Genomic DNA, 26,925 nt, shown 5'->3' on the forward strand with positions numbered 1-26,925 from the left:
TGGGACCGAGTTCCACATAGGGTTCCCCGCGGGGAGCCTGGTACTCCCTCTGTTTGTGTCTCTGCCTCTCTCTCGGTGTCTCTCACGAATAAATAGAATCTTAAAAAAAAAAAAAAAAAAGAATGGGAACTGCCTCCATCTACACCCAACAAGATTTAAAGTTCAGGTTCTGAATGCTAGCTGTTGGCAACATCTGCCCTGAGCACCAAACATTACTCAAACTTTTGTCCTCAGCAGCTGAAGACACTGGGAGGCACTTAATACAAAAACGCCAGTTTCAAAGGATAGCCGGGGGGGGGGGGGGGGGAATGTTAAGCCTAGAGAAACTGGGTATATATCCAGACATTTTTTAATTTAAATTAAAAATGTAAACGTCTAAACGTTTGGAAGTTCAACACCTCAGCTAAACAGCAATGCGGTCCAGTGTTGATAAATCTAAATCACTTTTAAAGTAAAAGGAGACAATTTTCCCAGTTATTGTGCATCAAGCAGCTCAAGTGGGCAGAGCTCAAGGACCACATCACACAGCAGAATGCCGCCAGGACAGTGGAGGCAGGCCAAGCCCAACCAAGGGAACCGCTCCGACAGAACTCGCCCCAACGAACTCCCTCCCTCCACCTCTGGTCTCCCCAGATCCCTAGGGCCGGCCCCTCCCCCCGCCATTCCCCTCCCCCACCCGTCGGCCACCTCCGCTAGTCTTAGCGCCCTCAGCCCCAACTACCGCCGCTCAGCCCTGGGTCTCCTCAGCAGCCAACCCTTTCAGCCCCTCCTCCTTTTAGAGGCGCCCCAGTCCTCCGTCTACTTACCGGGGTTAGCAGCAGCCGCCGCCATGGCCGTAGATGCCAATGCCGTCGCGCCACCCCCCGAGTGGGAGGAGCCGCCGCCACCGAACCGGGGGGGAGGGGGAGGGGAGAGCCACTCCCCAGACGCGGCTCCCTACAGCCGCCACCGCTACCGCGGAATCAAAGATGGCGGCTGCGGTAACACACACCCCGCCCCGACAGGCCCCAGCCTCCGGAGGACGGACCCCGCCCAAAGAGTGGATGGAGTCATTCCCTCAGAGCCCGCCTCCTCGGGGCAACTGACCAATGAGAATGCAAAAGGCAGGGCTGGCCAATGTGCCCGCCAGTCCATTGGAGGAGGGCGGGCAAAAAAGAAGTCCAGCTGTCTCTCTCTAATCCCGCCTCCTGTGCGTCAGAGGTCAGTGATCGAGTGACGTAGGCGAAAAACATTTTTACTCAAAAGCTTAGCTAGGTGGTAGATTTTTTTTTAAGATCTTATTTACTTATAGACACAGAGAGAGGCAGAGACAGAGGGAGAAGCAGGCTCCATGCAGGGAGCCGGACGCGGGACTCGATCCTGGGCCGCCAGGATCACACCCCAGGCTGCAGGCAGCGCCAAACCGCTGCGCCACCGGGGCTGCCCTAGGTGGTGGATTTTCCTGGCTGAAAACTGTGCAGACGATTTGTTTCGTAAACCCTCTTTAGTGGCTCTAATGCTTAAACTTTACACAGTGATTTGTAATCCTTTCTAGAATTTTTTTCCTCCATTAAGGACCTTTGTCCCTGGTGAAAAAAAAGACTCAATAATTTTTGAGTGCCTGGTATGGAACTGGTCGTGTAAAACAATCTGGGCGCTTAAGGTCTGGTGAGAGAGGTACCGACAGCCAAAACAAAAGGCGTTGTATAAAGAAGGTATTCTGATTAAGAGTGGGATGACTTCCATTGGTCAATAATAGGGACATAATGATGGGTTTTTGTAGGGAAGTAATAAGATGAGGACTGAACAGATTTTTTTAATAATAGGAAGCACTAAGCATTCGTGCCAGACACTATCCAAACTGCTCTGTGTGTTTACTCATTTAGTTCTCACAACACTGTGATGTAGATTGTATTATTAATTCCATCTTGCAGATAGGGAAAGAGAAGCAAAGAGATTAAGCAAGTGATAACCAGCTAGTAAGTAATGATGTGCAAGGCAAACTGAAGAAGTCTGACTCTAGGAACATATTTTAGCACTACAATATACTACCACCTTACTTATCTTTCACCTATTGTTTAATATCAATTTAATTCGAATTTTAACAAATTTCATTATGCTCTTGAGTATATCTGCATTCTTATAGATTACATATGTAATACAAGATTACATTGATCCATTTCTCTCCTTATCAGTAGTTTATCTCCGCTGAGGTATTTTAACATAATTTGTATATTATTATTTACATTGTTAAAATTATTTTTTCTTTGTTATTTTATTGTGTTGTATTTCCAATTCATCAAAAGAGAAAAAGCATCCACTCTAAAGAAGTACATTGACACATAAGAAGTAATGATGAAAAAACTAACAAGTACAGAATTTCAATTCAAAATTATGAAAAAAAAATTATGTAGTAAAGGTAGCTATTAAACAAGACTGCAGTTTAGATATGGACTCGAGTTTTGTGCCTTTACATGTGATAAGTTCACCCAAGCAGCGATGAATAAATAAAAATGTAAATACAAAGTATAATCATGAATACCTATGGGGCTCTTGAGTAGCTCAGCCAGTTTAGCGTCTGCTTTCAACGCAGATCATGATCCTGGGAATCTTGTGATCAAGCCCTGAGTCGGCTCAGCCTGCTTCTCCTTCTCCTTCTGCCTTTCCCCCTACTCAGGCGCGCTCGCTCTCTCTCTCTCTCTCTCTCCCTCGCTCTATCTCAAATAAATAAAATCTTTTTTTAAAAAAAACCACAACTATGATTATCTAAAAATTGGATTTTATTGGACCAACAATCCTTTTGTCCATTGCCCACTACAAGTATTGTCAAACCCTGACTCCAAAAGCCATCAAAACTTACAAGTCATTTTTGAACCAATTACAATAACCTCATTACGTTATAAAATGTATTTTTCCAGAATGAATGCAAAATAATGTTTTCCATTATGAAATGGATGAGTTTGTGGATAAAAAAGATCAAGTTACATCCCTGGTTAAAAAATGGCAAAAGTCATTTTGTTTCAGTGATACAACTAGCTACAAAGTTAACAAGTGTTTTGCTTGGAGAAAGTATAACAAGCCATTAGCAAAATCCATGATCAAACACCACAAAGAATCCTGGGATATAACATGAAAAGGCAATATTAGCCTTGAATTTGCCGACAGTGGACACCATGATGTACATAATATGAATCACTTCACAGCATATATGTAGTACATAAGGAAAAATGCCCAGAAACTTGTTATTTGGTTTATCATTCAAAATTGAAGTTACACTAATTCTAAGACATATATGCACCTCTATGTTTACTACAGCATTATTTATAACAGCCAAGGTATGGAAGCAACTCAAGTGTCCATCAATAGATAAATAAAGATATGGTATACAATGGAATATTACAAAAAAAATTGAAATCTTGCCATTTGCAAAAACGTGAGTGGATCTAGGAGGTAAAATGCTAAATGGAATAAGTCAGTTAAAGACAAATACCATATAATTTCACTCGTATGTGGAATTTAAGAAACAAATGAGCAAAGAAAAAAAGAGACAAACAAAAACACTCTTAAAATGTACAGAACAAACTGATGGTTGCCAGAGGGAAGGTTATTGAGAGGGTGGGGGGGAAATGAGTGAAATAGGTGAAGGGGATTAAAAGTATAACTTACCATGATGATCACTGACTAATGTATAGAATTGTTGAATCAGGGTGCCTGGGTGGCTCAGTCAGTTGAGTATCAGCTCAGGTCATAATCCCAGGGTCCTGGGATGGAGCCCCCATTTGGGCTCCCTGATCAGCAGAGCCTCTGGTTCTCCCTCTACCCCTACTCCTGCTCTCTCTCTCTCTCTCTCTCTCTCACTCTTGCTCTCTCTCAAATAAATAAATTTTTTAAATCTTAAAAAAGAATTGTTGAATCACTATATTGTACACCTGAAATAACATTGTATGTTAATTATACTAGAATTAAAAAATAAATAAAAATTTGTTTAAAAACAAAATAAAAATCACACATATACTTTACACATTCCTATAGTTTGATATATATCATAATAAAGACAAGAAAAAAAGAACTTTTGGAAGGATACATGGAAAACCGTTACCTATACTTAGTTCTGAGGCAACAAATTGGAATCTAAATGGAAGAAACACTTACTTTCCACTAAAATTTTTTTGTAATATTTCAAAGGTAAAAAGTTTATATGTAGGTTGGGAGAACGGTAAGAGAAATAATAAAAATATTGACACTAAAAAAGAAAAATAATTGAAGTCACAGAAGAATATTTTCATTTAGAAAATTTTTCTTTTTCTTTATGATAGTCACGGGGAGGGGGGGCAGAGGGAGAAGCAGGCTCCACGCACCTGGAGCCCGACGCGGGACTCGATCCCAGATCTCCAGGATCGCGCCCTGGGCCAAAGGCAGGCACCAAACCGCTGCGCCACCCAGGGATCCCTAGAAAATTTTTCATTTAAAAAATAATTATTTGGGGATTCCTGGGTGGCGCAGCGATTTGGCACCTGCCTTTGGCCGAGGGTGCGATCCTGGAGTCCCGGGATCGAGTCCCGCGTCGGGCTCTCAGCATGGAGCCTGCTTCTCTCTCCTCCTGTGTCTCTGCCTCTCTCTCTCTCTCTGTGTCTATCATAAATAAATCTTAAAAAAAAAAATAGGGATCCCTGGGTGGCGCAGCGGTTTGGCGCCTGCCTTTGGCCTAGGGCGCGATCCTGGAGACCCGGGATCGAATCCCACGTCGGGCTCCCGGTGCATGGAGCCTGCTTCTCCCTCTGCCTGTGTCTCTGCCTCTCTCTCTCTCTCTCTCTCTCTCTCTCTCTCTGACTATCATAAATAAAATTAAAAAAAATAAAAAATAAAAAAATGTTTAAAATAATAATAATAATTTGATGATGTCTGAGAAAGTGAAAAAATTATCTTGAGATCAGCACTGAAGGAGTTGTAGCTTTAGGTGTACAAAAGCCATTATTCCTACAATAAACAAAATGTAGTCCATTTTCTGATTTATTTATTTATTTATTTATTTATTTATTTTTAAAGATCTTATTTAGTTATTCTTGAGACACAGAGAGGCAGAAACACAGGCAGAAGGAGAAGCAGGCTCCGTGCAGGGAGCCGGATGCGGGATTTGGGACCCCAGGATTACCACCCAGCCCAGCCGAAGGCAGAAGCTCAACCCCTGAACCACCCAGGCGTCCCTCTATTTTCTGTTTTATTCAGAGAACAGTTGGTAGCCAAAGAGTTTTCCTCCTGATTCTGATAAAGCATAGAACAAATTAGTACGAACTGTAAAAATAGTAAAATAGCAGCCAGTAAGCATAATCTTTGAGAAGAAATAGGTAAATTTAGAAGACTGCTTTTTCTGCAGTGAAGTAAGGAGACAAGTAATGGAGAAGATGCTCTCACAAGTTTTTTAATAAGGGCTGGAGTAAAAGATCAATTTTCTACTATATAGATAATACCAACAAAAAATATTTTTTCAAGCACTGTTTTCATTATTTTTATTAATTTGAATTGATTACTTCAAGTTCTAAATGACATGATTTTTTGGTTTCCAAATAGTTATCTAATTAGATGGTTTGAACATTTAATTTTTCTTCATTTGCAATCCAAAATAGTTACCTGAAGAAAAAAAAAAAAGTTACAAAAAAAAAAAAAAGTTACCTGAAGTTTGCTATCTCTATTTGTGTGCGTTTATTTTTAGTGTTTATTGATTTTCTACGCTCTTGGGCACAATTTTCTGGAAGAGTTCATACTGTCATGATACAGATCAAGAGAGAACTTCTCTTTTGTGGTGCCAATTCTGATAAATGCCATGATTTTTAATCTTGGGAACAAAGTATCAAAGTATCAGGATTTTGTAAGAAAACCAGATTGTTATGCAAATGCCTTGATTGCCAAGAGCTTATTATTTCCCAATACATGATTAATTTTATTTCTTCATCAGAGAAAAAAATGAATGACACATTATTGAATATATTTTAAACCACATCAAAGCTGAATGGGGGAAAAATGCTTTCCGAAGTGAGTGTAACCAATACAATTAAATGCAACTTTGTTCTCTCCCAACTTGAAACATTCAATTTCGAAGTCGCTGTGTGTCCTTCTGTAGGATCTAGAAAACTACTGAAAGCTGCCTTCAATTAAAAATTATCTGCTATACTAGATACACGTTAGATCCAACTATTCAGAATGATCTGGTAGCCATAACTCATTGCAGTACCCGACAAACCTGCTGTGAATTCAGATTTTCTAATTTTAGTAGAAATGAAAATTAAGAAGTTGATGAAGAAATGATTTATTGTGGGGGGCTTGGGTGGCTCAGTAGATTGAGTGTCTTCCTTTGGCTCAGGTCATGATCCCAGGGTCCTCAGATCTAGCCCGGTCTCATTGGGTTCCTTGATGAGTGGGGAGTCTGCTTCTCCTTCTCCCTTCCCCTTCCGGCTCCCCCTTGCTTCTGTTCTGTCTGTCTCAAATAAATACAATCTTTAAAAAAAACAATAAGAAATGACCTATTGTACAGTTCCAGCTTAGCAATAGTAAAGTTACTATTTTTACCATTAATTTTTAAACTATTACAAGTTGTTTCCTTACCATAATCATGATGGTAAGGCAGTTTTTTAAATTATTTAAAATGGTGGTCTGCAAATGCACCAGTTTTATTGTCTCCAGATAGAGTTGCCAGATTTAGGAAATAAAAATACAGGTTGGCCAGTGAATTTAAATTTCAGATAAAAAATAAAAAATAAAAAATAAAAATAAAAATAAATAAAATAAATTTCAGATAAACAACAAGTGATTTTGTTAGTATAAGTATGTTCGAAATATTGCATAGGAAATATTTATATTTTTAAAAATCATCTTTTCTCTGGAAGCCCTACTTCTGGATGTTAAATTTTTTTTTTTTTTTTTTTTTTTTTTGATGTTAAAATTTTAAGGAAGAGTGATCCAGGTTATGGGGCGAGTGGTTTACTAGAAGAGAAAATCCACTTAGGTAAATAGCTATTGCACAAATCCAGGGGAGCAATTACAAAGATCAGACATAGGTCAATGAAACCGAACAGATAATGATTGCCATAAAAATTGTTGTGACAAAATAACAAGGTTTGCAGTGGAATTGTTGGATATGGAGTGAAAAGAAGTTGGGATGTCAAAGAAGGCTTTTGGATGATATCAACAGAAACTGGTGCTAACTGGAAGTTCAGGTTTGGTTGAAATTTGTTTGTTGGATTGGTTGGTGGGACACCCAGGTAAAAATGCTTATTAAACACATGAAATCATAGGGCTACTGCCCCAAAGAGAGGTTGGGATCTAGACCTAAACTTACGCAACAACTGCAAGAGACTGTGGTTGCAGAAAATGATAGTAACATAGTTAAAAGATACAAGCAAAAGGACACAAAGAATGCTTCAGGAAATGCCTGTTTCAGGAGTCTGAGGAATGTCAACTATTCAAGATGGAGACAGAGGTCAATTAGATGAGACTGATGTTCCAGAAAGCTAACTCTGATCTGGATTACACTCAGTACAAGCTGGAATATGAAATGAAGACTAATTTTTTTTAATATGTATTAGCTCACGAAGGTTCTTTTTTTTTTAATTTTTATTTATTTATGATAGTCACAGAGAGAGAGAAAGAGGCAGAGACACAGGCAGAGGGAGAAGCAGGCTCCATGCACCAGGAGCCCGACGTGGGATTCGATCCTGGATCTCCAGGATCGCGCCCTGGGCCAAAGGCAGGCGCTAAACCGCTGCGCCACCCAGGGATCCCGAAATGAAGACTAATTATCCTGATTTAGCAGGCAAGAAAAATCCAGTTACACTCTTAAAGGAATTGTTAGCAATAAAGTCTCAATATAAAACTTTGCATCCATGCTTTAAACCAATTACTGCTAAGCAGAAAGAGACTAAGAACTATGTTTGTGCTACTGTCCTTAAGAATATGACCATTAATACGAAAACTGCAAAAGCAAACAGACCTGGAGTTGTCACCATGGACTAAAGAAGAGAAAACTGAAGAAGAGCAATTAAAATCTCACAGGTCAGACTTATGAAGAAATGGACTTGCAAAAGATAACTCTCATGGAGATTAGATCCATTCCAGAAAAAATTAGGAAAGTGCCTTGTTAGCACTTGATGACTAAAGGTGGGAGTATGGCAAAGAAGAAGGAGATTTGGCTTTACTGACTAGATAATTGATGTCTTTCACAAGAAAAGAGAACATAAGAAGAGCAGATATTAATTAATAAAGTTCAGCCAAATGGATGTAATGGGAATAAAAGGATTTTTTTTATTTTTTATTTTTAAGATTTTATTCATCCATTCATGAGAGACACAGAGAGAGCGAGAAAGGCAGAGGCACAGGCAGAGGGAGAAGCAGGCTCCATGCAGGGAGCCCGACATGGGACTCGATCCCAGGACTCCAGGACTCCAGGACCACGCCCTGGGCCAAAGGCAGGCGCCAAACCCGCTGAGCCACTCAGGGATCCCTAAAAGGATTTTAAAAATATATGCACACACACTTAGTCTTATAATTTCAGACAAGGAAGTTGGGTTGTTGGTTTGTTTGTTTTTTAAGCCTGATGTGAGACTCCATCCCAGGACTCCAGGATCATGCTCTGAGCTGAAGGCAGACTCTTAACCACTGAGCCACCCAGACATCCTGGCAAGGAAGTTTCTTTTTTTTTTTTTTTTTAAGATTTTATTTATTCATTCATAGAGACACACAGAGAGAGAGAGAGAGAAAAAGAGGCAGAGACACAGGCAGAGGGAGAAGCAGGCTCCACGCAGGTACCCCGACATGGGACTCGATCCAGGGGTCTCCAGGATCACACCCCAGGCTGCAGGCGGCACTAAACTGCTGCGCCAACGGGGCTGCCCTGGCAAGGAAGTTTCTTAACACTATTTTGCATCTGTTTTTGTATAATTAGTATAATATAGATGTCATGGCCCATTGTAAAAGAATAGTTATGTACACTATCAAAGTGAATGAACATGCTTTGGAAATTAAAAGATAGAAAGAAAAAAGAAAAAGAGAGATAAATTCCAGTTTCAAATGACAGAAGGAAGAGGTAATCTGGAAAGAGCAGAGCAATGGAAGCCAAAGGAATTTCAAGATAAAAGAGTTTGGGTAACAGCATCACATGTACAGAGATGAGGAGCAAATCTAAGGTGAGTAGATGGAGTGGAAACCATAGTAAAAGGGAGTGAGAAGTGCATAGAAAGTGAGTAAATATAGGAAGATAGCATACAACAGTTTTTCAAGAAATATGGCAGTGAAGGGAATGTAATCAAATGGTACCTGGGATGGGGGATAGGATGGGGTGGGAATAGAAAAATATGTCTACAGACTGAGCTTGTGAAAAGGGGCAAATTAAAGACAAAATATATATGCCCAAGAAAACAAGTGAGACTGGTCCTGGGGGAGACAAAGAGATAGGTTAGGGCTGCGTGTAGAAGTATTACTCTCAGAAAAACCAAGGCACCTTTCTAGAGAAAATGTGTAGACATTTTGGAGTGGAAAAAAAGAAGTTGACAACTCCTGTTCAGTGGCTTTGATTCTCAATGAATAATAAGTCAAACTCCTGCTGAGAATAAGAATAAGAGGTAAAAGTGATGTTGGTTCTAGCTATAGAGCTGTGGGTAACTTGGGGAAGTGTATAACTAAAAATGTGTAACAAATAAGATTGTCTAGGGATCCCTGGGTGGCGCAGGGGTTTAGCGCCTGCCTTTGGCCCAGGGCGTGATCCTGGAGACCCGGGATCGAATTCCACGTCGGGCTCCCGGTGCATGGAGCCTGCTTCTCCCTCTGCCTGTGTCTCTGCCTCTCTCTCTCTCTGTCACTGTGTGCCTATCATAAAAAAAAATAAAAAAATTTCAGGGGATCCCTGGGTGGCGCAGCGGTTTGGCGCCTGCCTTTGGCCCAGGGCGCGATCCTGGAGACCCGGGATCGAATCCCACGTCGGGCCCCCGGTGCATGGAGCCTGCTTCTCCCTCTGCCTGTGTCTCTGCCTCTCTCTCTCTCTCTGTGACTATCATGAATAAATAAATAAAAATCTTTAAAAAAAAAAAAATTTCAAAAAGATTGTCTAATGCTCTGAGACCCCTAAGTAAGAGGGCATAAACATTCATGAAACTACAGAGCATTGTTATTTCTTTCTCTGCCAACATTCAGAAGCTAGAGGAAAGGAAATAGAGGAATTTACCCAGAATTAGATAACTGATTGACAAATTAGATCAGTATCTTGGGAATGGAAGATTCTAGAGATGCAGAAGAGAGGATGAGACTGGTTAGGAAAACAAGAGAAGCTAGAAAGTGGTTAATAGGCTGAGAAGAGAGGTTGAATTCTGGAAACTGATGTTGATAGAGAGCTATTTCAAAAGTGAGGAAGTGGGAGTGGCAAAGGATAGGAACTAAGAACGTGTATCACAAAAATTATAAGTAAAAATAAATTGTTGGGGCCCCTGGGTGGCTCAGTTGGCTGTCTGCCTTCAGCTCAGGTCATGAAACCAGGGTCCTTGGAGGGAGCCCTGCATTGGGCTCCTTGTTTGGCAGGGAACCTGCTTCTCCCTCTCCTACCCAATAGTCCTTTCTCTCACTATCTCTCTCTCTTTCAAATAAATAAATAAAATATTTTAAAATGTTTTTAAATAATAAAATTAAATTAAAAATATGTAGTTAATATATCTGTGTGTATGGGTGTATACATGTGTGTATATACATATTTATATACATAATTTCAAATCAATAATAAGAGATGAATAGCCCAATGAAAAGAAGGGAAAGGAAAGGTACAATAAATCTGAAAAAGATATACGGACAGTAGAAGCTTAAATACCATAGTAGTTAGGGAAATGCAAGCTTTTAAAAACTTTTGGCTGGACAAATATTTCAAAGATTAAAAGAACCAATGTAGCATTATGAAAAAACAGGCATTTTTGTACCTATTTTGCACATTGCAATAAACTTTTTAGTGTGTAATTTGGCAATACCTACTAAAATTCTGATTATATCCTACAACCCAATGTTTATATTTTTAATATTTTGAGGAATATATTTCACAAAAACATTTCCACAGGTGCTCAGAGAAATATGTGCAAGGATATCCATTGCAATGTTGGTTCACTAATAAATGTGAAACAACACAAATGCCCTCATTTCTTCCACACAATTTGCGATTGTATGGTCAGGGGCAAGAGAAATTTAGAAACTAAAAATATTTTTAAATTGCTACATTTCATATTATTTGGGAAAATCAAAATGAGAACTGGGATCATACCATATTCTCTATTCTGTCCCCAGCATCTAGCACAGTGGTTGACACACAACAGGCATGCAGTAAAATTTATTAAATATAGAACTTTTTCAGGAGAGTTACTTTTTTAAAGTAATTTACTTTTTAAAGTAATAAAAATTTGAAAATGTAACTAGTATTCAAAAAGAATTTTCTAGTACATCGTATGTGCATGGTATAGTATGAGCCACCTAATTCCTCATCTTGGAGCCCTGGAGTATGTCCCTCCAGAAATATTCTGTAAATTTATAGAGCATATATACATATAGACAGAAAAGGGTGCACATGTGCTCGGACACACACATGTCCTATAGAAGTCTTTTTTTTAATAAACCACATGAAACCTTAGAGGAAATTGTAGTAAATTTTGCATTTAAGGCATATGTGAGTACTGATAATACCTAATACTAAGTGAAATAGTTTTGACTTCTTTTTTTAAAGATTTTATTTATCTATTTATGAGAGATACAGAGGCAGAATCATAGGCAGAGGAGAGAAGCAGGCTCCATGCAGGGAGCCCGATGTGGGACTCCAATCCTGAATCCCAGGATCACGCCATGAGCCCAAGGCAGACGCTCAACCGCTGAGCCACCCAGGCATCCCAGTTTTGACTTTTCTGATTCAAATGTTCTAAGTAAATTATTTTTGAGGAAAGGGAATTTTGAGCTTCACCGATCTTGTTGACAAATAGTTCTTAAATTTGAGCAGACGTGACAGTCACCTTGAGGAGCTGGTTAAAGTGCAGATACAGATACCTCCAAAGTTTCTGATTCATTAAGGCAGGAATACAGAACCAAAAATTAGCATTTCTAACAATTTCCCAGGGGATGCCAGCAATCCAGAGAACTATCACATAGACCAAAAAGCTGGCTCCGGACTCATCTTCTACCACTCATGTGATATACTGACAAGGTATTACTTGAGCAGTTAACCTTGACCACCCCTAGCCTGGCAGAGCTGTGGAAATATTCTTCTACTGACCTGGGCTCCAATTTAATCTAGTGGGATCATTTTCTCATTCTCTATGGGAGTGTCTGAAATGTGATCCTGTTTTAGTTGAACTATTCATGAAGCTTCTGAGTGCAGCGTGGGAGTAGGGAAGGGAAAGAGTGACCAACCACTTGCCTTTTTGTAAGAGGGGGTTGATAAAAATGGGGGAGGCTGTCAAGAGATGTGCTAGAGGAGGAGAAGACTGCCCCACCAACAGCCAGTCTCGGATATCTCTCTCTTAAAAGGTAAATAACTGTCCGTGGTGTTTGTTGTTCTGGTGAAGTTTTTATGGGAATAATTCCAGCAATCCTTCTGAGTTTCATAGCACTTCTCTACAAAGTTGGGAAATACTTAGGGAAATGACTGAAGGGAAATAAAGAACTTTTGTTTTCCTTAGAGCTTTTCTGGAAAAGTGAAACTTTAAGGAAGAGGCACAGTGTTGTTTTGAGGCAAACTTGGGGGAGCCTCTGTCGATCCTATTGCCTAGAGGATGTCTTTGATTTCAGGAATTAGAGGAAGAGAGCTTCCTTTTTCTATTTCCTCACCATCACCTCTCCTGTTAGAGTGAACTTCTGGCTGGGAGAGAAAAACAGGATCTTTTTTAGGTGTTTTTTTATTTATCTTTAAGAAGCTTGGGCAACAAATGGGGGAAATGAAGTGATCTGGGAAGGCAACACGGGAAAGGAAGAGGGGATTGATCTTTCTGGGAAGTGTCTAGTGAAAGGAAACTCCCACTGTCGATTTACAATTGCAGGAGCTTGGCGCAGTGGTAGTATCATAGCCAATGAGGTTTATCTGAGGCGCAATTATTGATGATTTATAATTGCTGTTAGTCTGTTACCCTATTTTAGCAGTACAAGATTTTACACAAGCCACTCGATTCATGCCCCACTTCCCTTTCCCGACTTTAGTCCGGAGCAGACCTGCTGTTTATTTCAAACAAAACAGAAACCTGAAGAACCACTAAAAAAAAATTCTAGAATGGATCTTCACTTTGGAAAACAGATTTCGGATTTACCATGGTATCTGTCACTTGACTGTCAGAAAAGTGATTTTGCCGAAGGGGTCTGAGAAGAAAGAAAACTGAATATACAAGGCTCCAATAATTTGTGTTTTTTTTTTCCATTCTCAAAAACTTCTTACTGAATTTTGTATTCAAAATCTTGCATTCTTTTTCTTAAAGAGAGACCTCCAACTTATATGAACTTCAGGATGTATAAAACCTAGAATGTGGGACGCTTGGGTGGCTCAGCGGTTGAGCATCTGCCTTTGGCCCAGGGCATGATCCTAGAGTCAAGTCCCACATCCGGCTCCCTGCATGGAGCCTGCTTCTCCCTCTGCCTGTGTCTCTGCCTCTCTCTCTCTCTCTCATGAATAAATAAAATCTTAAAAAAAAAAAAAAAAGACCTAGAATGTGACCCCTGCCTATGAAAATAAGAGCCAAGAACATGCATGACCTATTTGGAACCAAAATAACATCAACTTTTTTTTCTCTTTTTTAACTTTTCCAATAGGAATTCAATTTACTTTCTGAGATGGAGAGAGGAAAGATATCAGCCTAACAGTAGAAAAATTAGCTTGGTAGAATTTGGCAGCCATGAGTGAGAAGTTTGAATAAGTAAACTAGAGACCTTAGATTCAAAGTTCAGAAATTCAGTTTGTTTTTTTTTCAAAGATTTTATTTATCCATTTGACACAGAGAGAGAGAGAGAGAGAGCATGCGTGAGCACAAGCAGAGTGGGCAGCAGAGGCAGAGGGAGAAGCAGGCTCTCTGATGAGCAGGGAGCCAAACATGGGGCTCAATCCCAGGACCCTGGGATTATGACCTGAGCCCAAGGCAAATGCTTAACTGACTGAGCCACCCAGGTGCCCCCAGAAATTCAGATTTAATTAAACAGGGAGAAGAATCATATATGACTTGATGTTTTCCAATTTCCAGATACTGAAGGCTTTCCGTCTCTCTGCAGCATTTGAGGCTGTTGGCCACCCTTCTTCCTTGAAATTCTCTCATCTGTTCAATTTCGTGACTCCACACTCTTCAGATTTTCCTACTTATAACTATTCCAACTGTGGTTTCTTGATCTCTTTCCTTTGACATAAAAGCAAGCATTCCATTGTTTCAAATTCGCCTTTGGTCATCTCATCCACTTCTATGATTTCAACTTCCCGGCACTTGGGTGACTCAACTCTAAAGATCTTGCTTTTCTTTACTCAGTCCCACATTTCTGCTTCCTGAACATATCACACTAGTACCTTTAAATTCAACCTACTCCAAACTGAATTCATCATAGTCCCTTAAAATAGCTGTTAATTCCTAAAATAAATAATTCTATGAATGGTAACATTTTTCTTTTATCCATCCAAAGTCAAACCCCAGAGTTTATCACTTCCTTCTTCCCTCCACTATATGTCCATTTAATTTATAAATCATGTCAAATCCTCTTTCACATCCATTCCTTCCTTTTTGTTACTATATCATCCCAGTTTACACTTCTGTTGCCTCTCATTGAGACTGCTACAACGCCTTCTAATTGTTTTCCACCCTATGGTATCTATTTCCTGTCTCCAATATCTTTTACACACTGTTGCCAGTTATCTTCCTAAAATATGGCTTTGATGATTTACCTTCCCTCATCAAACATGATTTGAGTATGCTTAACATGCCAGGCACTGACATAGATATTAATTCATTTATGTAGGTATACTAAACACGTACAATGTGCCAGCCCTGTCCTAGACACTGAAGCTATGCCACTAATGGGACACAGACCTAATGCTTACAGCTTACATTTCAGTTAGAGTCAGCAGTATGCACAGTAAGATATAGCTGCTGCTCTCATTTATCTGTTCAAAATCCTTCAGTGGTTCCCCAAGTCTGGAAGAATTAAATTCAAATTCTTTATGCAGATTTTCAAGGCTCATTATGATTTTTTTTTCTTCCAAGTTTTTATTTTAAATTACAGTTAGTTAAACCAATGGAACGATTTATGAATTTGTGTGTTATCTTTGTGCTGGAGCCATGCTAATCTTCTCTATATCATTCCAATTTTAGCACAAGGTTCATCATGATCTTATCTCAAGCAATAGAAGGTACCTAGATGAATAATCTTGAGTTTGTGTGGGTTTTCTATTCTGTATTGGGCACTGTGATTTTTTTATTTTATTTTATTTATTCATGAGAGACAGAGAGAGGCAGGGACATAGGCAGAGGGACAAGCAGGGTCCCTGTAGGGAGCCTAATGGTGGGACACGATCCCAGGATCCCAGGATCATGACCTAATCCAAAGGCAGATGCTTAATCACTGAGCCATCCAGGTCCTCCTGGGCACCATGTTTTAAAGAGGATATAGACACACTGGATCTTTTCAGTGGAAAAAGACTAGAGTAATAGACTATATCCTCTGAGAAATTATTAAATTATAAAATGATTAAGGAAATCAGTCAACAAGTACTTGATAGCTATCTTCAAAACCTGAAAATCTTGTGTATGCAAAAGATATGTGCTACTCTATATGGTTCTAAGTTAAAAGTAGAGCAGTGCTAAAGAAATGGATTAGCCCCAATGTGAAGAACTACTTTTATTATTGCGACATTATTTACAATAGCCAAGATATGGAAGCAATCCAAGTGTTGCATGGATAAAAAGGAGGTTGTGTATACAACATATGGTTAAATATTACTCAGGCAGAAAAAATAATGAGAGCTTGCCATTTGTGACAACATGGATAAAAGTAGAGGATATTATGCTGAGGGAAATAAGTCAGAGAAAGACAAATACCATATGATTTCACTTATATTTGGGATCTAAAAAATGAAACAAACAAAAAGCAGAAACAGATCCATAAATACAAAGATTAAAAAGGTGGTTGCCAGAGGGGAGGGTGGAGAGGGGATGGGCAAAATGAGTGAAGGGGAGTGGGAGGTCCAGGCTTCCAGTTATGGAATGAATAAGTCATGGGGATGAAGGGCACAGCACGGGGAATATAGTCAATGGTATTATAATAATGTATGGTGACAGATTGCAGCTGCACTTGTAGTGAACATAGCATACATACAGAATTGTTGAATAACTACACTGTATACCTGAAACTAATATAACATTGTGTGTCAACTATATTTCAATTAAAAAAGAAAGAAAGAAAAAATAAGTACTTTTAGAAAATGGGCCACCTTGGAAGATAGTCATTTCTGGCCCCTGAAGGCCCCCAATGAACTCACTCAAGTAGTTAAAGCAAGGACTTCCCAGGAATGATTAGAAGGTTGGTGCCATAAGATGACTACAAGTCATCCAACTATGAAATTCTATGATTTTATAACTTTCACTTTTATGCAATGTGAGCTCTACCATAAGGAATTAAGCAGAGAGACACAGAGGGAGAGAGAGAGAGAGAGAGGCAGAGACACAGGCAGAGGGAAAAGCAGGCTCCATGCAGGGAGCCTGATGTGGGACTCAATCCTGGGTCCCCAGGATCACGCCCTGGGCTGAAGGCAGGCACTAAACCGCTGAGCCACCCAGGCTGCCCCCAGCCACCACTTTTAGAAAAATTTCTATGACTAATATACCCCATCTGAGTTTGTTCATCAGATGAGGGTCATACTCTACACCCATGAGAAGCAGAGTGTTCCTTCTGACATTGGTTTCCACATTAACAAACATTTCTTACTGAGTGCAAGCACTAAAGTAATCTATGCTGTGAGAAGTTTAAAATATCAAAACATTTAGATTTTTGACCTCTAGAAGCTATTGGGAAGCAAGAATTCCTGTCCCCTTCAAGGTCCTTCTAGCTGGACTAAGAATCAAATTGACACGAGACTGATTAACAGGAGAAAAATCAAATTTAATAGGTGTACATACAGGGACTCCCTATAGACATGGAAATTCCAAAGACAGGCAAGATGAGATATATATGTCATTCTGAACTACAGAGAAGGGAGTAGGGGGCTGGGATTTCAGAGGAAAGGAATGCACTTCAGAGGGTGATAAAAAGAGCGGATGTTTGGCAATTAGATGATTGCCATACCATACAGATGGGTCACTCAGACAAAATTTATCTCCCTTAATAACCCTTATTTTGGGAAACACCCCCAGATTTAGAATTTTTTGTGTGGTTAAGAGAGAGACAAAAGCTGTTCTTGAGGCTTCAGGGTCTCAAATGCCTTCAGTTCTGAATGATGCATATGCCAAAGTGACACATGGGTGCTGGGGGGAGAGGATTGCTGTCCTGAATCCCTTCGAAGCTCCTATGAATGAGAGAATATTGGGTTAGTTGTTGCCTCATGCGTCCTCCACATTCCTGCCAGTCTGGTATTTCTAACACAAATATCTAACAGTATAATTTCCATGTTTAAAAGCTTTCCAAGGGCAGCCCCGGTGGCGGAGCGGTTTAGCGCCCCCTGCAGCCCGGGGTGTGATCCTGGAGACCAGGGATCAAGTCCCACGTCAGGCTCCCTGCATGGAGCCTGCTTCTCCCTCTGCCTGTGACTCTGTCTCTGTCTCTCTGTCTCTCTCTCTGAATAAATAAAAAAGTAAACTTAAAAAAATAAATAAATAAATAAAACTTTCCACAAAAATAAAAATAAAAATAAAAGCTTTGCGGGTGGCTCAGTGGTTTAGCGCTGCCTTCGACCCAGGGTGTGATCCTGGAGACCTGGGATCAAGTCCCGCGTCGGGATCCCTGCATGGAGCCTGCTTCTTGTTCTGCCTGTGTCTCTGCCTCTCTCTCTCTCTGTGTCTCTCATGAATAAATAAATAAAATCTTTAAAAATAAATAAATAAAATAAAAATAAAAATAAAAGCTTTCCAATGGCTCCCCATTGATTGCAAAGTTCAGTCCAGAGTCTTTAATGTGCCATAGAATGCCCCTAATGAACTGGCCTAGGCTATGGCTCCTGCCTATTCTTCAATAGGAGAATGCATCCCAAATACTTAAATGAGCACTTACTGTTTCTCAAACATACTCTACTGTCCTCCCTGAAGCGTTCATGTTTGTACTTGTGATATCTTCTCTTGTCCAGCTTCTCCTCTTTCCCACCTTGATCTGTCTGGTAAACACTCATTCTCAGGCCTCAGTTCAGTTCATGTATTTGCCTTTTCAGTAAAACCTGCCTTGAGTCTTCCCTGTGGGTCCCTTTCCACTTTTATCAGCAGATTGCTATGGGATTATTTGTTTTCCTTCAGGAAGTACATTTTTTATTTTTCTCTGCAACTTTTTTTTTTAAAGATTTTATTTATTTATTCACAAGAGACACACAGAGAGAGGCAGAGACACAGGCAAAGGGAGAAGCAAGCTCCATGCAGGGATCCCAATGTGGGACTCGATCTCAGAACTCTGGGATCAGACCCTGAGCCAAAGGCAGATGCTCAACCACTGAGTCACCCAGGTGTCCCTAACATAATGTTATTAAGAAAACACATGCATACATATATGAACCAATAAGCTTGTTTTATCCTCTTTTGTCTAGGAATATGACAAACCTGAAGATATACCTGAAGAGGTAGCTACAGCTAAACAAGGGTAAAGAGCTGTGTGTTCCCATGGATGATTCAAGCCTGTCAAGCAGTGTTGACGTAGACAAAGCCTTCGCCATTGCCTTTGTTGTTCTTCTGTTTCTCTTCCTAATTGTGATGATTTTTCGGTGTGCCAAGTTGGTGAAGAATCCTTACAAGGCCAGCTCTGCAACCACAGAACCATCTCTGAGCTGAACTATGAAAAAGCCTGATACACTCCCCCTCACAGGAGGCTTGAAATCTTCTATACAGATATTTATGACCCAGACTTTATATTATTTCATCATTCTTTGTGTTAGCTTTCTCACTCTTGCATTCCACAATAGGCACATGAGGGTGGGTTGAAAATAATTAAAAGGATGAAACACAAGCCAGTTTACATTGTTCCTATTCAGGGAAATGGTTTCAAAATGGGACTGAGACAGGTTGAACTCATTGATTAAAATAAGGCCATGGGTTTCAATTCTTCAGTATCAAATATCCTTAAGATAGTTGGATATAACTGTATGATATAATTTAATATAATGAAGCTTGGTAAGGACCATTTAAAACTAGTACTCCTAGAGGCAGTCTTAGCAGATTCCTTTAGTTGTGCAAATACAAGGCCAGCAGGAACCAACTGTCCTATGATAAGAGTCTAACAGGACTTTAAAAAATAATAATATATTTTTTTTTTTTATAATATATATTTTTAAATTTATTCATTTATTTGAGACAAAGAGAGAGAGAGCAGGGTGGGAGGGAGCAGAGGGGGAGGGAGAAAGAATCTCAAGCAGACTCAATGCTGAGCACAGAGCCCTACTCTGGGTTTGGGGCCCACAAGGGACTCAATCCAAAAACCCTGAGATCATGATCACAGCCAAAACCAAGAGTCAGAGGCCCAACCAACTGAGCCACCCAGGCTCCCCTAACAGGACCTTTGTAGTGTATGGGTTTTGTAAAATCTGCTACTCTTCTCAAGTAGGCCGAGATCTGCGGTAGAGGAGGAGTAATTTGCCTTTAATGAATACCTTAATCTTTCTTACCCCACATTTCCTAATCTATAAAATAACATCTAGTAGATTGAAAAGGGGCCCTCCAGGGGATCCCTGGGTGGTTCAGCGGTTTAGTGTCTGCCTTTGGTCCAGGGCGCGATCCTGGAGTCCCACGTCAGGCTCCCGGCATTGGCCTGCTTCTCCCTCCTCCTGTGTCTCTGCCTCTCTCTCTCTCTCTCTCTCTCTATGTCTATCATAAATAAATAAATCTTAAAAAAGAAAAGAAAATAAAAGAAAAGAAAGGGGCCCTCCAAAAGATATGTCCATGTCCTCACCCATGAAACCTAAGAACATGACCTTATTTGGTAAAAGGATCTTTGCAGATATAATTAAGGATCTCAAGATAAACTCATCTGGGATTATCTGGGTGAGCCCTAAGTCCAATGACAAATGTCTTTTATTAAAGACAGTAGAGAAGGGACGCCCGGGTGGCTCAGTGGTTGAGCATCTACCTTTGGCTCAGGGCGTGATCCCTGAGTCCTGGGATGGGGTCCCATATCGGGCTTCCTGCATGGAACCTGTTTCTCCCTCTGCATGTGTCTCTGCCTCTCTCTCTGTGTCTCTCATAAATAAATAAATACAATCTTAAAAAAAAAAAAGACAGTAGAGAAGATACAGAGAGACAGAGGCAAAGGCCATGTGAGGACAGAGGAAGAGATTGGAGTCATGCAACCACAAACTAAAGGACCTTTGACTAGAACCACCAGAAGCTGGAAGAGGCAAGGAAAGATTCTCCTCAAAGCTGTTGGGAATACAGCTCTGCCAACACCTTGACTTTAGATTGGTAGCCTCTAGAAGTGTGAGAAAATAATTTCTGTTGTTTTCAGCTAACGAGTCTGTGGTAATTCATTACGGTAATCACGGGAAACTCATGTATTCACACACAGTGATGATGGTGGTGGTTGTCATCATCATCCCAGGGATCTTTTAAAAGGAAAGAGAAGGAAATAATAATCTGTACTCTCCAAAACCTGAAGTTAGGGGAATTTGGTAGAGTAGACTATGGCCAACCAGCAGGAAAGCCTATGAGAGAATTCACTAGAAGGAAAGAGGGCATCTTGGCCACTGACCAAGGCCCACCACTGAAGAGGATGGAGTCTAGCACAGTAAGTGATAAAGACAGTGATTGTAAAAGCTCTCAGGCTCAGCCATGCTGGCCAAATATCCTGGGCAACAGTATGAGGATGTGAATCAAGAGAACCATAACCTTGGAATCTAAATATGGGGCATCACGTGTGCTTGTGCAGGAACTTGGACCAGTGTGCAGCCATTACATAAGACACATATTCATGGACCAGGCTGAATGAGGTTTTTGGGTTTTTTGTTTTTTTTTGTTTGTTTGTTTTTTTAAGATTTTATTTATTTATTCATGAGAGACACAAAGGAGAGGCAGACACATAGGCAGAGGGAGAAGCAGGCTCCCTGTGGGGAGCCCGATGTGGAACTTGATCCAGGATCCTGGGATCGCGACCTGAGCCAAAGGCAGACAATCACTGAGCCACCCAGGCATCCCTGAACCAGGCTTTAACAGCAGTATGGAAACATAATGGTATGGAGACATAAACCTATCCATGCACTGTTAGCAGAGACTTGATAATTATTTCTGTTTCTGACTCCTGCAAACAGGACTGCCTTGGCTGGAGTAAGTCCCCAGGGTTATTTGAAAACAGAGGCAGGGGAACCAAAGCTTTGCAATGGGGTACTAGACCTTACCTTCACTAGAACAGAGGGTGCTATATTGGTTAAAGTAAGGCAAGAAAGAGAGAAAGAAAGTTTATTTGTACTGTTTTGATAAAAAAAAATTTCAGGACAAGGGGAAGGTCAAGGTAAAATGAAAGCAGATGAAGATTGATGTAAGTACTGGAAAGCTACCATGTATTCCCTCCAGGAACTGAGATAGTCACCTTTCCCTCACCCCTTAAAATAAAATGCAAGTATACATATGATTAATGAGAATATCAATAGGCAGCCACTAGAGAGTCACAGGTTTGACTGTTAACCTGAGTTTCTACAGTAACTTAAGAAAAAAAATGCATTAGTCAGAAGTGGATTATCTGTGGAAGACCAAAAAATGGAGGACCTACCCAAGGCAAACCCACAGGGCCAATGTGAAATGCTGTTCAGGGGGGAAGGCAGTTTAGCCATGGGTCAGTAGAATATTTCCAGTCCCAATAGCTAGATGATCCCTGGTGTGTAGATTCAGGGAGTTGCAACCCACATACCTTGGGTTTCTCTGTTTCGATTTGGTTTGATTTTTTGGGAGGGAGAGGTCTCTCCGGTTTTACTGCTCATATTATCTCTGTTAATCTGATGCCCTTAAACATTCCTTTCACTCACCTTAAACTGGCAGCTTACAAATCCAATTGGTTTGGGAAATCTTATTGGCCAGATGCTTTCCAGTGTTTAAAATCTACAAAGTGGGATGCCTGGGTAGCTCAGCGGTTGAGCGTCTGCCTTTGGCTCAGGTCCTGATCCCAGAATCCGGGATGGAGTCCCACATTGGGCTCCTTGTGGGGAGCCTGCTTCTCCCTCTGCCTCTCTCTGTGTCTCTTATGGATAAATAAAATATTTTTTTTAAAAATTAAAAAAAATAAAATCTACAAAGTGTGTGTGTGTGTTGGGATCTATATGTGGTTTTTTGAGTCAACATTTAAAATTATTATTACAGGGATCCCTGGGTGGCGCAGCGGTTTGGCGCCTGCCTTTGGCCCAGGGCGCGATCCTGGAGACCCGGGATCGAATCCCACGTCGGGCTCCTGGTGCATGGAGCCTGCTTCTCCCTCTGCCTATGTCTCTGCCTTTCTCTCTCTCTCTGTGTGACTATCATAAATAAATAAGAATTAAAAAAAAAATGAAAAAAAAAATAAAATTATTATTACAAAAGGAGTAAATGTACACAGTAAAAACAATTTTCAAACATTACTGAGGGTAAAAATGCAGAAAATTCCTAGATACTGTCATGTTTCCCAATCCTTCTATCTGGAGGTAACTGCTGTTAAGGTAGTTTGTTTTTATATTGTAGAAGTGTGTATTTTTCCAAGCATGTTCCTTTTCATTTAATTTTTAATGTAATAATTTTGAATAAACTATTCACTTTCATGTTTCAAAATTCAAAAGCTATAAAATAGTGTACCATGAAAACCCTTACTCCCATTCACATCTGCTACCTTCCAATTGCCCTCTTCTCAATCAATATTAATCTGTGTTCTTCCAGTGATCTTTTATGTATATGAAATTAAAAAATGTTTAAAAATGTATTATTTATACAAATAAAAGTGTGCTATATATACTGTGTTCTATACCTGTTCTTCTCATTTAATAACATTTTTTTAAAGATTTTATTTATTTATTGACACACAGAGAGAGAGGCAGAGACACAGGCAGAGGGAGAGGGAGAAGCAGGCTTCACGCAGGGAGCCAGATGTGGGACTCGATCCGATGTGGGACTGCAGCCTGGGGTGTGATCCCGGGTCTCCAAGATCACACCCCAATCTGCAGGCGGCGCCAAACCGCTGCGCCACCGGGGCTGCCCTTAATAACATTACTTAAAGATTACTCTCTACCAATGTTTTTTTTCAAAAACATAGTTGAAGAGTATTCTGTTTGGGTGTGCCATAATTTGTTTAACCAACACCTGCTGATGGAAATTTGTATTGTTTCTAAATATTTTGCTATTTCATGCAATGTTGCAGAAGACAATTTAGCTCTTACCTCATATCAAAGGTATGCATATTGAAATACATGCATTTCAAAGATAGGGAGTTTAATTCCTAGAAGTTGAATTGCTCATTTAAAAAGTATTACAGGGATCCCTGGGTGGCGCAGCAGTTTGGCGCCTGCCTTTAGCCCAGGGAGACCCAGGATCGAGTCCCATGTTGGGCTCCCGGTGCATGGAGCCTGCTTAAAAATAAAAAGTATTACAGAGGATTCCTGGGTGGCTCAGCGGTTTAGATCCTGCCTTAGGCCCAGGGCATGATCCTGGAGCCTCGGATTTGAGTCCTGCATCAGACTCCCTTATGGAGCCTGCTTCTCCCTCTGCCTGTGTCTCTGCCTCTCTCTCTGTAATAAAAAGATTTTATTTATTCATCAGAGACAGAGAGAGAGAGAGACAGAGACACAGGCAGAGGGAGAAGCAGGCTCCATGGAGAGAGCCCGACCTGGGACCAGATCCCAGGTCTCCAAGATCACACTCCGGGCCAAAGGTGGTGCTAAACTGGGGAGCCACCCAGGCTGCCCTGGTTTATACCTTTTAAATGAATTTAGGTGCGGTTAGTATAAAGACAGCTGAACAAATTAAAGTAATGATGAAATAACGTGGTAGTCAATTCTGCTGGTTCATCAAATACACACAGTTCTTTCTCTTTCCAGATATGAGACATGACTGTTCTTCCTGGCCCCCTTGTGATTGGGTAGGGCCTTATGACTCAGTCAGACCAATGAATTGTAAATGCAATAGTCCTGAATCACTGTAACTGCCAATGTGAGGCCCACTAGAGATCTCTCTTCCTCTGGTCTGACTTACACATCAGCCTGGGCTCCTGAGCAGTTATCCTAGCAGAGCTCCAAAGTCAACTTACTAGATATGATTATGTAGCATTAAGCAAGAAATACATGGTTTTTGTTTTAAGCTTTTGAAATTGTTTGTTTCTACAACACAGCTTAGTCTATCCTGATGCAGATACTATTTTAAGACCTATAGAATTCTTTTTTTTTTAAGATTTTATTTATTTATCCATGAGAGACACAGAGAGAGAGAGAGGCAGAGTCACAGGCAGAGGGAGAAGCAGGCTCCATGCAGGGAGCCCGATGCAGGACTTGATCCCGGGACTCCAGGATCATGCCCTGGGCTGAAGGCAGGTGCTAAACCACGGAGTCACCCAAGGATCCCCTAAGACCTATAAAATTCTTAAAAATTAAATAGTCAACATCCAATCTTAATGAGGGTGTGGGGAAACATATGTTCAAAGATTTGCTAGTGGGAATAAGAATGGTTTCAACATTTTTGAATAGTAATTTGAGAGTAGATTCTATTAAAATGAAAAAAAAGTGTATATCTATTTTTATACTCAGATTCCATTTTGGGGAATCTCTGCTATAGAAATGAAAGTACTACTTCAAAATGTACTGTAATGTACTGTAATGTAAATGGAATATCTAGATGTAGTAAGAAGGTGGGGCCACTGTAATGTAACGTAAATGATGTTAATGTTTATCATTTTATTATTTGTAGTAGCTAAAAACTGAGAACATCTTTCTAAAAATTATTTTGCCACACTATGAAGTATTGTGCAATTGTCAAAAAGATAAATGGTATAGTTTTTACTGACTTCAAGGGATGTCCGTATGTGAAACCAAAACAAAACAAAATCCATATTCAGGGTTGCCTGGCTGGCTCAGCTGGCAGAGGGTTGTGAGTTCAAGCCCCACCCTGGGTGTAAAGATTACTTAAAAATAAAATCTTAAAAAAAAAAAAAATCCACATTCACGACTGTATACATACAAGCCTAGAAAACTAATTTATTTGACCTCAAAGCAGCAGGAACAATAAGTAATGGAAGGAGGAGAGGATATTGTCACATTTTTCTTTTCAGATTTTGAGACAGAGAGGAACAGAGGGAGAGAGACAAGCCAACTCTGTGAACACAAAGCCCTACTCGGTGCTCCAGCCCAGGACCCTAGATCACAACGTGAGCTGAAATCAACAGTTAACCCACTGAGCCACCACGTACCCCGCCTTCTTCTTACTACATCTAGATATTCCTCCATTTTTTACAATTTGTACCACTTGTGTAATAACCGGGTGAAAAAAAAATCTAAATGTAAGTGTTCGCCAACTGAGTCTTTACAAAATAAACTTAATACTACTGCCATTAGCTGGGGTTGGGGGAAGAGACACAAGACACAATATTCTCCAGGCCGGCGCCTACTTCACCCGGCCAGTTGCCTCCCACGTGTGCCGGGAAGGCTCTGCTTTGACGCATGCGTGCTTGCGGGAGTTTGCCGGGCCTTGGAGGGGCGCTCGGAGGCTTTGGGTTTGACCCCGTCAGGCCACCGTCGCGGCCACCGGAACGGCACCTGAGGTTTGCTTCCGGGCGTCTCTTTTGCTTCCCTTTCCCTCCCTTCCTCACGCTTATTCCCCTCCCCCTGCTCCCCTTCCTTACGGTTTGGTTCTCCCCCTTCGAGGCCGACCCCTGTGTCTCCAGTCTGGGGTCCGCTTGGTGAAAAAGAACCGTTGTAGCTGGAAGCAGGGAGGTGTGGGAAATACTGTTAACTGAGGTATTTGGAGGCTAGGGGCCTGTCTGGAACGTTTTGTTTGTGGGAGGAGGTTGGGCGTGGGTGGGAAGGAAGTCTTCCCCGAGAGGCGAGCGGGGGCGGGGTTGAGCTGGGTTTGCGGGTGGGTGGGACGCAGCCCCGAAAAGGGTAGCGCGGAGGTGGGGCGGTTTGCGGGCCAAGGGAAAATGGAGGCGATGAGAACTGGTCCTGGGGTCGCACGGCATTCTGGCATCAGTTTTGCTTCAACCGTTTGTTCAAAAGAGCAGTTAACACCAATGCATGGGTTGTTTGAATTGTAATTTTAAGGTAGCTACATTTTATTCCCAGATTGCTTTAATTTTCCTTTACTTTTGGGAGACCGTTTTGCTTTTGTGTGCATAAGTGTTAATATGACTTCATAAAGTAAATTTCCACTTGGAAGCAAAGTAATGTAAAGCGAACAAGGATATAAAGAGGAAACGAGTTAGTAATAGACTAACCGCTCCTTTTTTTTTTTTTTTTTTTTTAAGATTTTATTTATTCATAGACACCGAGAGAGAGGGGCAGAGACACGGACAGAGGGAGAAGCAGGCTCCACGCATGGAGCCCATGTGGGACTCGATCCCGGGTCTCCAGGATCACACCCCAGGCTGCAGGCGGCACCAAACCGCTGCGCCACCGGGGCTGCCCTAACCGCTCCTTTCTAGGTAGAAACGGGTGTTCAAATTGGCATCGCATGCAAACAAAGATTGATCCCTTTAGTCAATTAAGGAACACAGGTCACAGAAATACTTTCCTCAGCAAATTGATTCTCTTCTGTTTCCTAAAAACATTATTTTCGGTAGCTCCTTGTTGCATAATAT

General features: G+C 40.8%; 3 protein-coding genes, 1 long non-coding RNA gene, 1 other non-coding gene and 1 pseudogene across 16 annotated transcripts in view; 3 read left to right on the plus strand and 3 right to left on the minus strand.

Moving 5' to 3' along the window:
• Positions 1–994, minus strand: part of ARNT (aryl hydrocarbon receptor nuclear translocator) — a 71,518-nt gene extending 70,524 nt beyond the window's left edge. For 2 of the 5 annotated variants that reach the window (XM_038562158.1, XM_038562159.1), the window contains exon 1: positions 807–994. In XM_038562158.1, the coding sequence (XP_038418086.1) occupies positions 807–831 (25 nt within the window). In that variant the 5' untranslated portion in view covers positions 832–994. The remainder of the gene's footprint in view (positions 1–806) is intronic. The other 3 variants (XM_038562157.1, XM_038562154.1, XM_038562151.1) reach the window with 2 other exon arrangements.
• Positions 948–19,146, plus strand: CTXND2 (cortexin domain containing 2). 4 transcript variants are annotated; one of them, XM_038562163.1, is made up of 2 exons: positions 948–1,200; positions 18,731–19,146. In XM_038562163.1, the coding sequence occupies exon 2, from the start codon at positions 18,804–18,806 to the stop codon at positions 18,969–18,971; it is 168 nt and encodes a 55-aa protein (XP_038418091.1). In that variant the 5' UTR covers positions 948–1,200; positions 18,731–18,803; the 3' UTR covers positions 18,972–19,146. The 4 variants fall into 4 exon arrangements, with proteins under 4 accessions (XP_038418091.1, XP_038418092.1, XP_038418093.1 ...); XM_038562164.1 differs by lacking the exon at positions 948–1,200 and adding an exon at positions 7,084–7,190; XM_038562165.1 differs by lacking the exon at positions 948–1,200 and adding an exon at positions 8,747–9,155.
• LOC111090719 lies at positions 7,246–8,316 on the plus strand (annotated as a pseudogene).
• Positions 15,238–15,340, minus strand: LOC119864066. Its single transcript, XR_005372853.1, has one exon. It is a non-coding gene; the product is annotated as a U6 spliceosomal RNA (small nuclear RNA).
• LOC111090720 lies at positions 17,086–26,200 on the minus strand. The gene is made up of 3 exons (XR_005372760.1): positions 25,972–26,200; positions 18,756–18,942; positions 17,086–17,509 (listed from the first exon to the last, which is right to left on the minus strand). It is a non-coding gene; the product is annotated as an uncharacterized LOC111090720 (long non-coding RNA).
• SETDB1 (SET domain bifurcated histone lysine methyltransferase 1) overlaps positions 25,776–26,925 on the plus strand; it is a 32,850-nt gene continuing 31,700 nt past the window's right edge. For 3 of the 5 annotated variants that reach the window (XM_038562146.1, XM_038562150.1, XM_038562147.1), the window contains exon 1: positions 26,240–26,389. In XM_038562146.1, coding sequence (XP_038418074.1) covers positions 26,363–26,389 — 27 coding nt within the window. In that variant the 5' untranslated portion in view covers positions 26,240–26,362. The other 2 variants (XM_038562149.1, XM_038562148.1) reach the window with 2 other exon arrangements.

The sequence above is a fragment of the Canis lupus genome, chromosome 17 (genome assembly GCF_011100685.1).
Source record: "Canis lupus familiaris isolate Mischka breed German Shepherd chromosome 17, alternate assembly UU_Cfam_GSD_1.0, whole genome shotgun sequence".
In the NCBI taxonomy this organism is placed as follows: domain Eukaryota; kingdom Metazoa; phylum Chordata; class Mammalia; order Carnivora; family Canidae; genus Canis; species Canis lupus.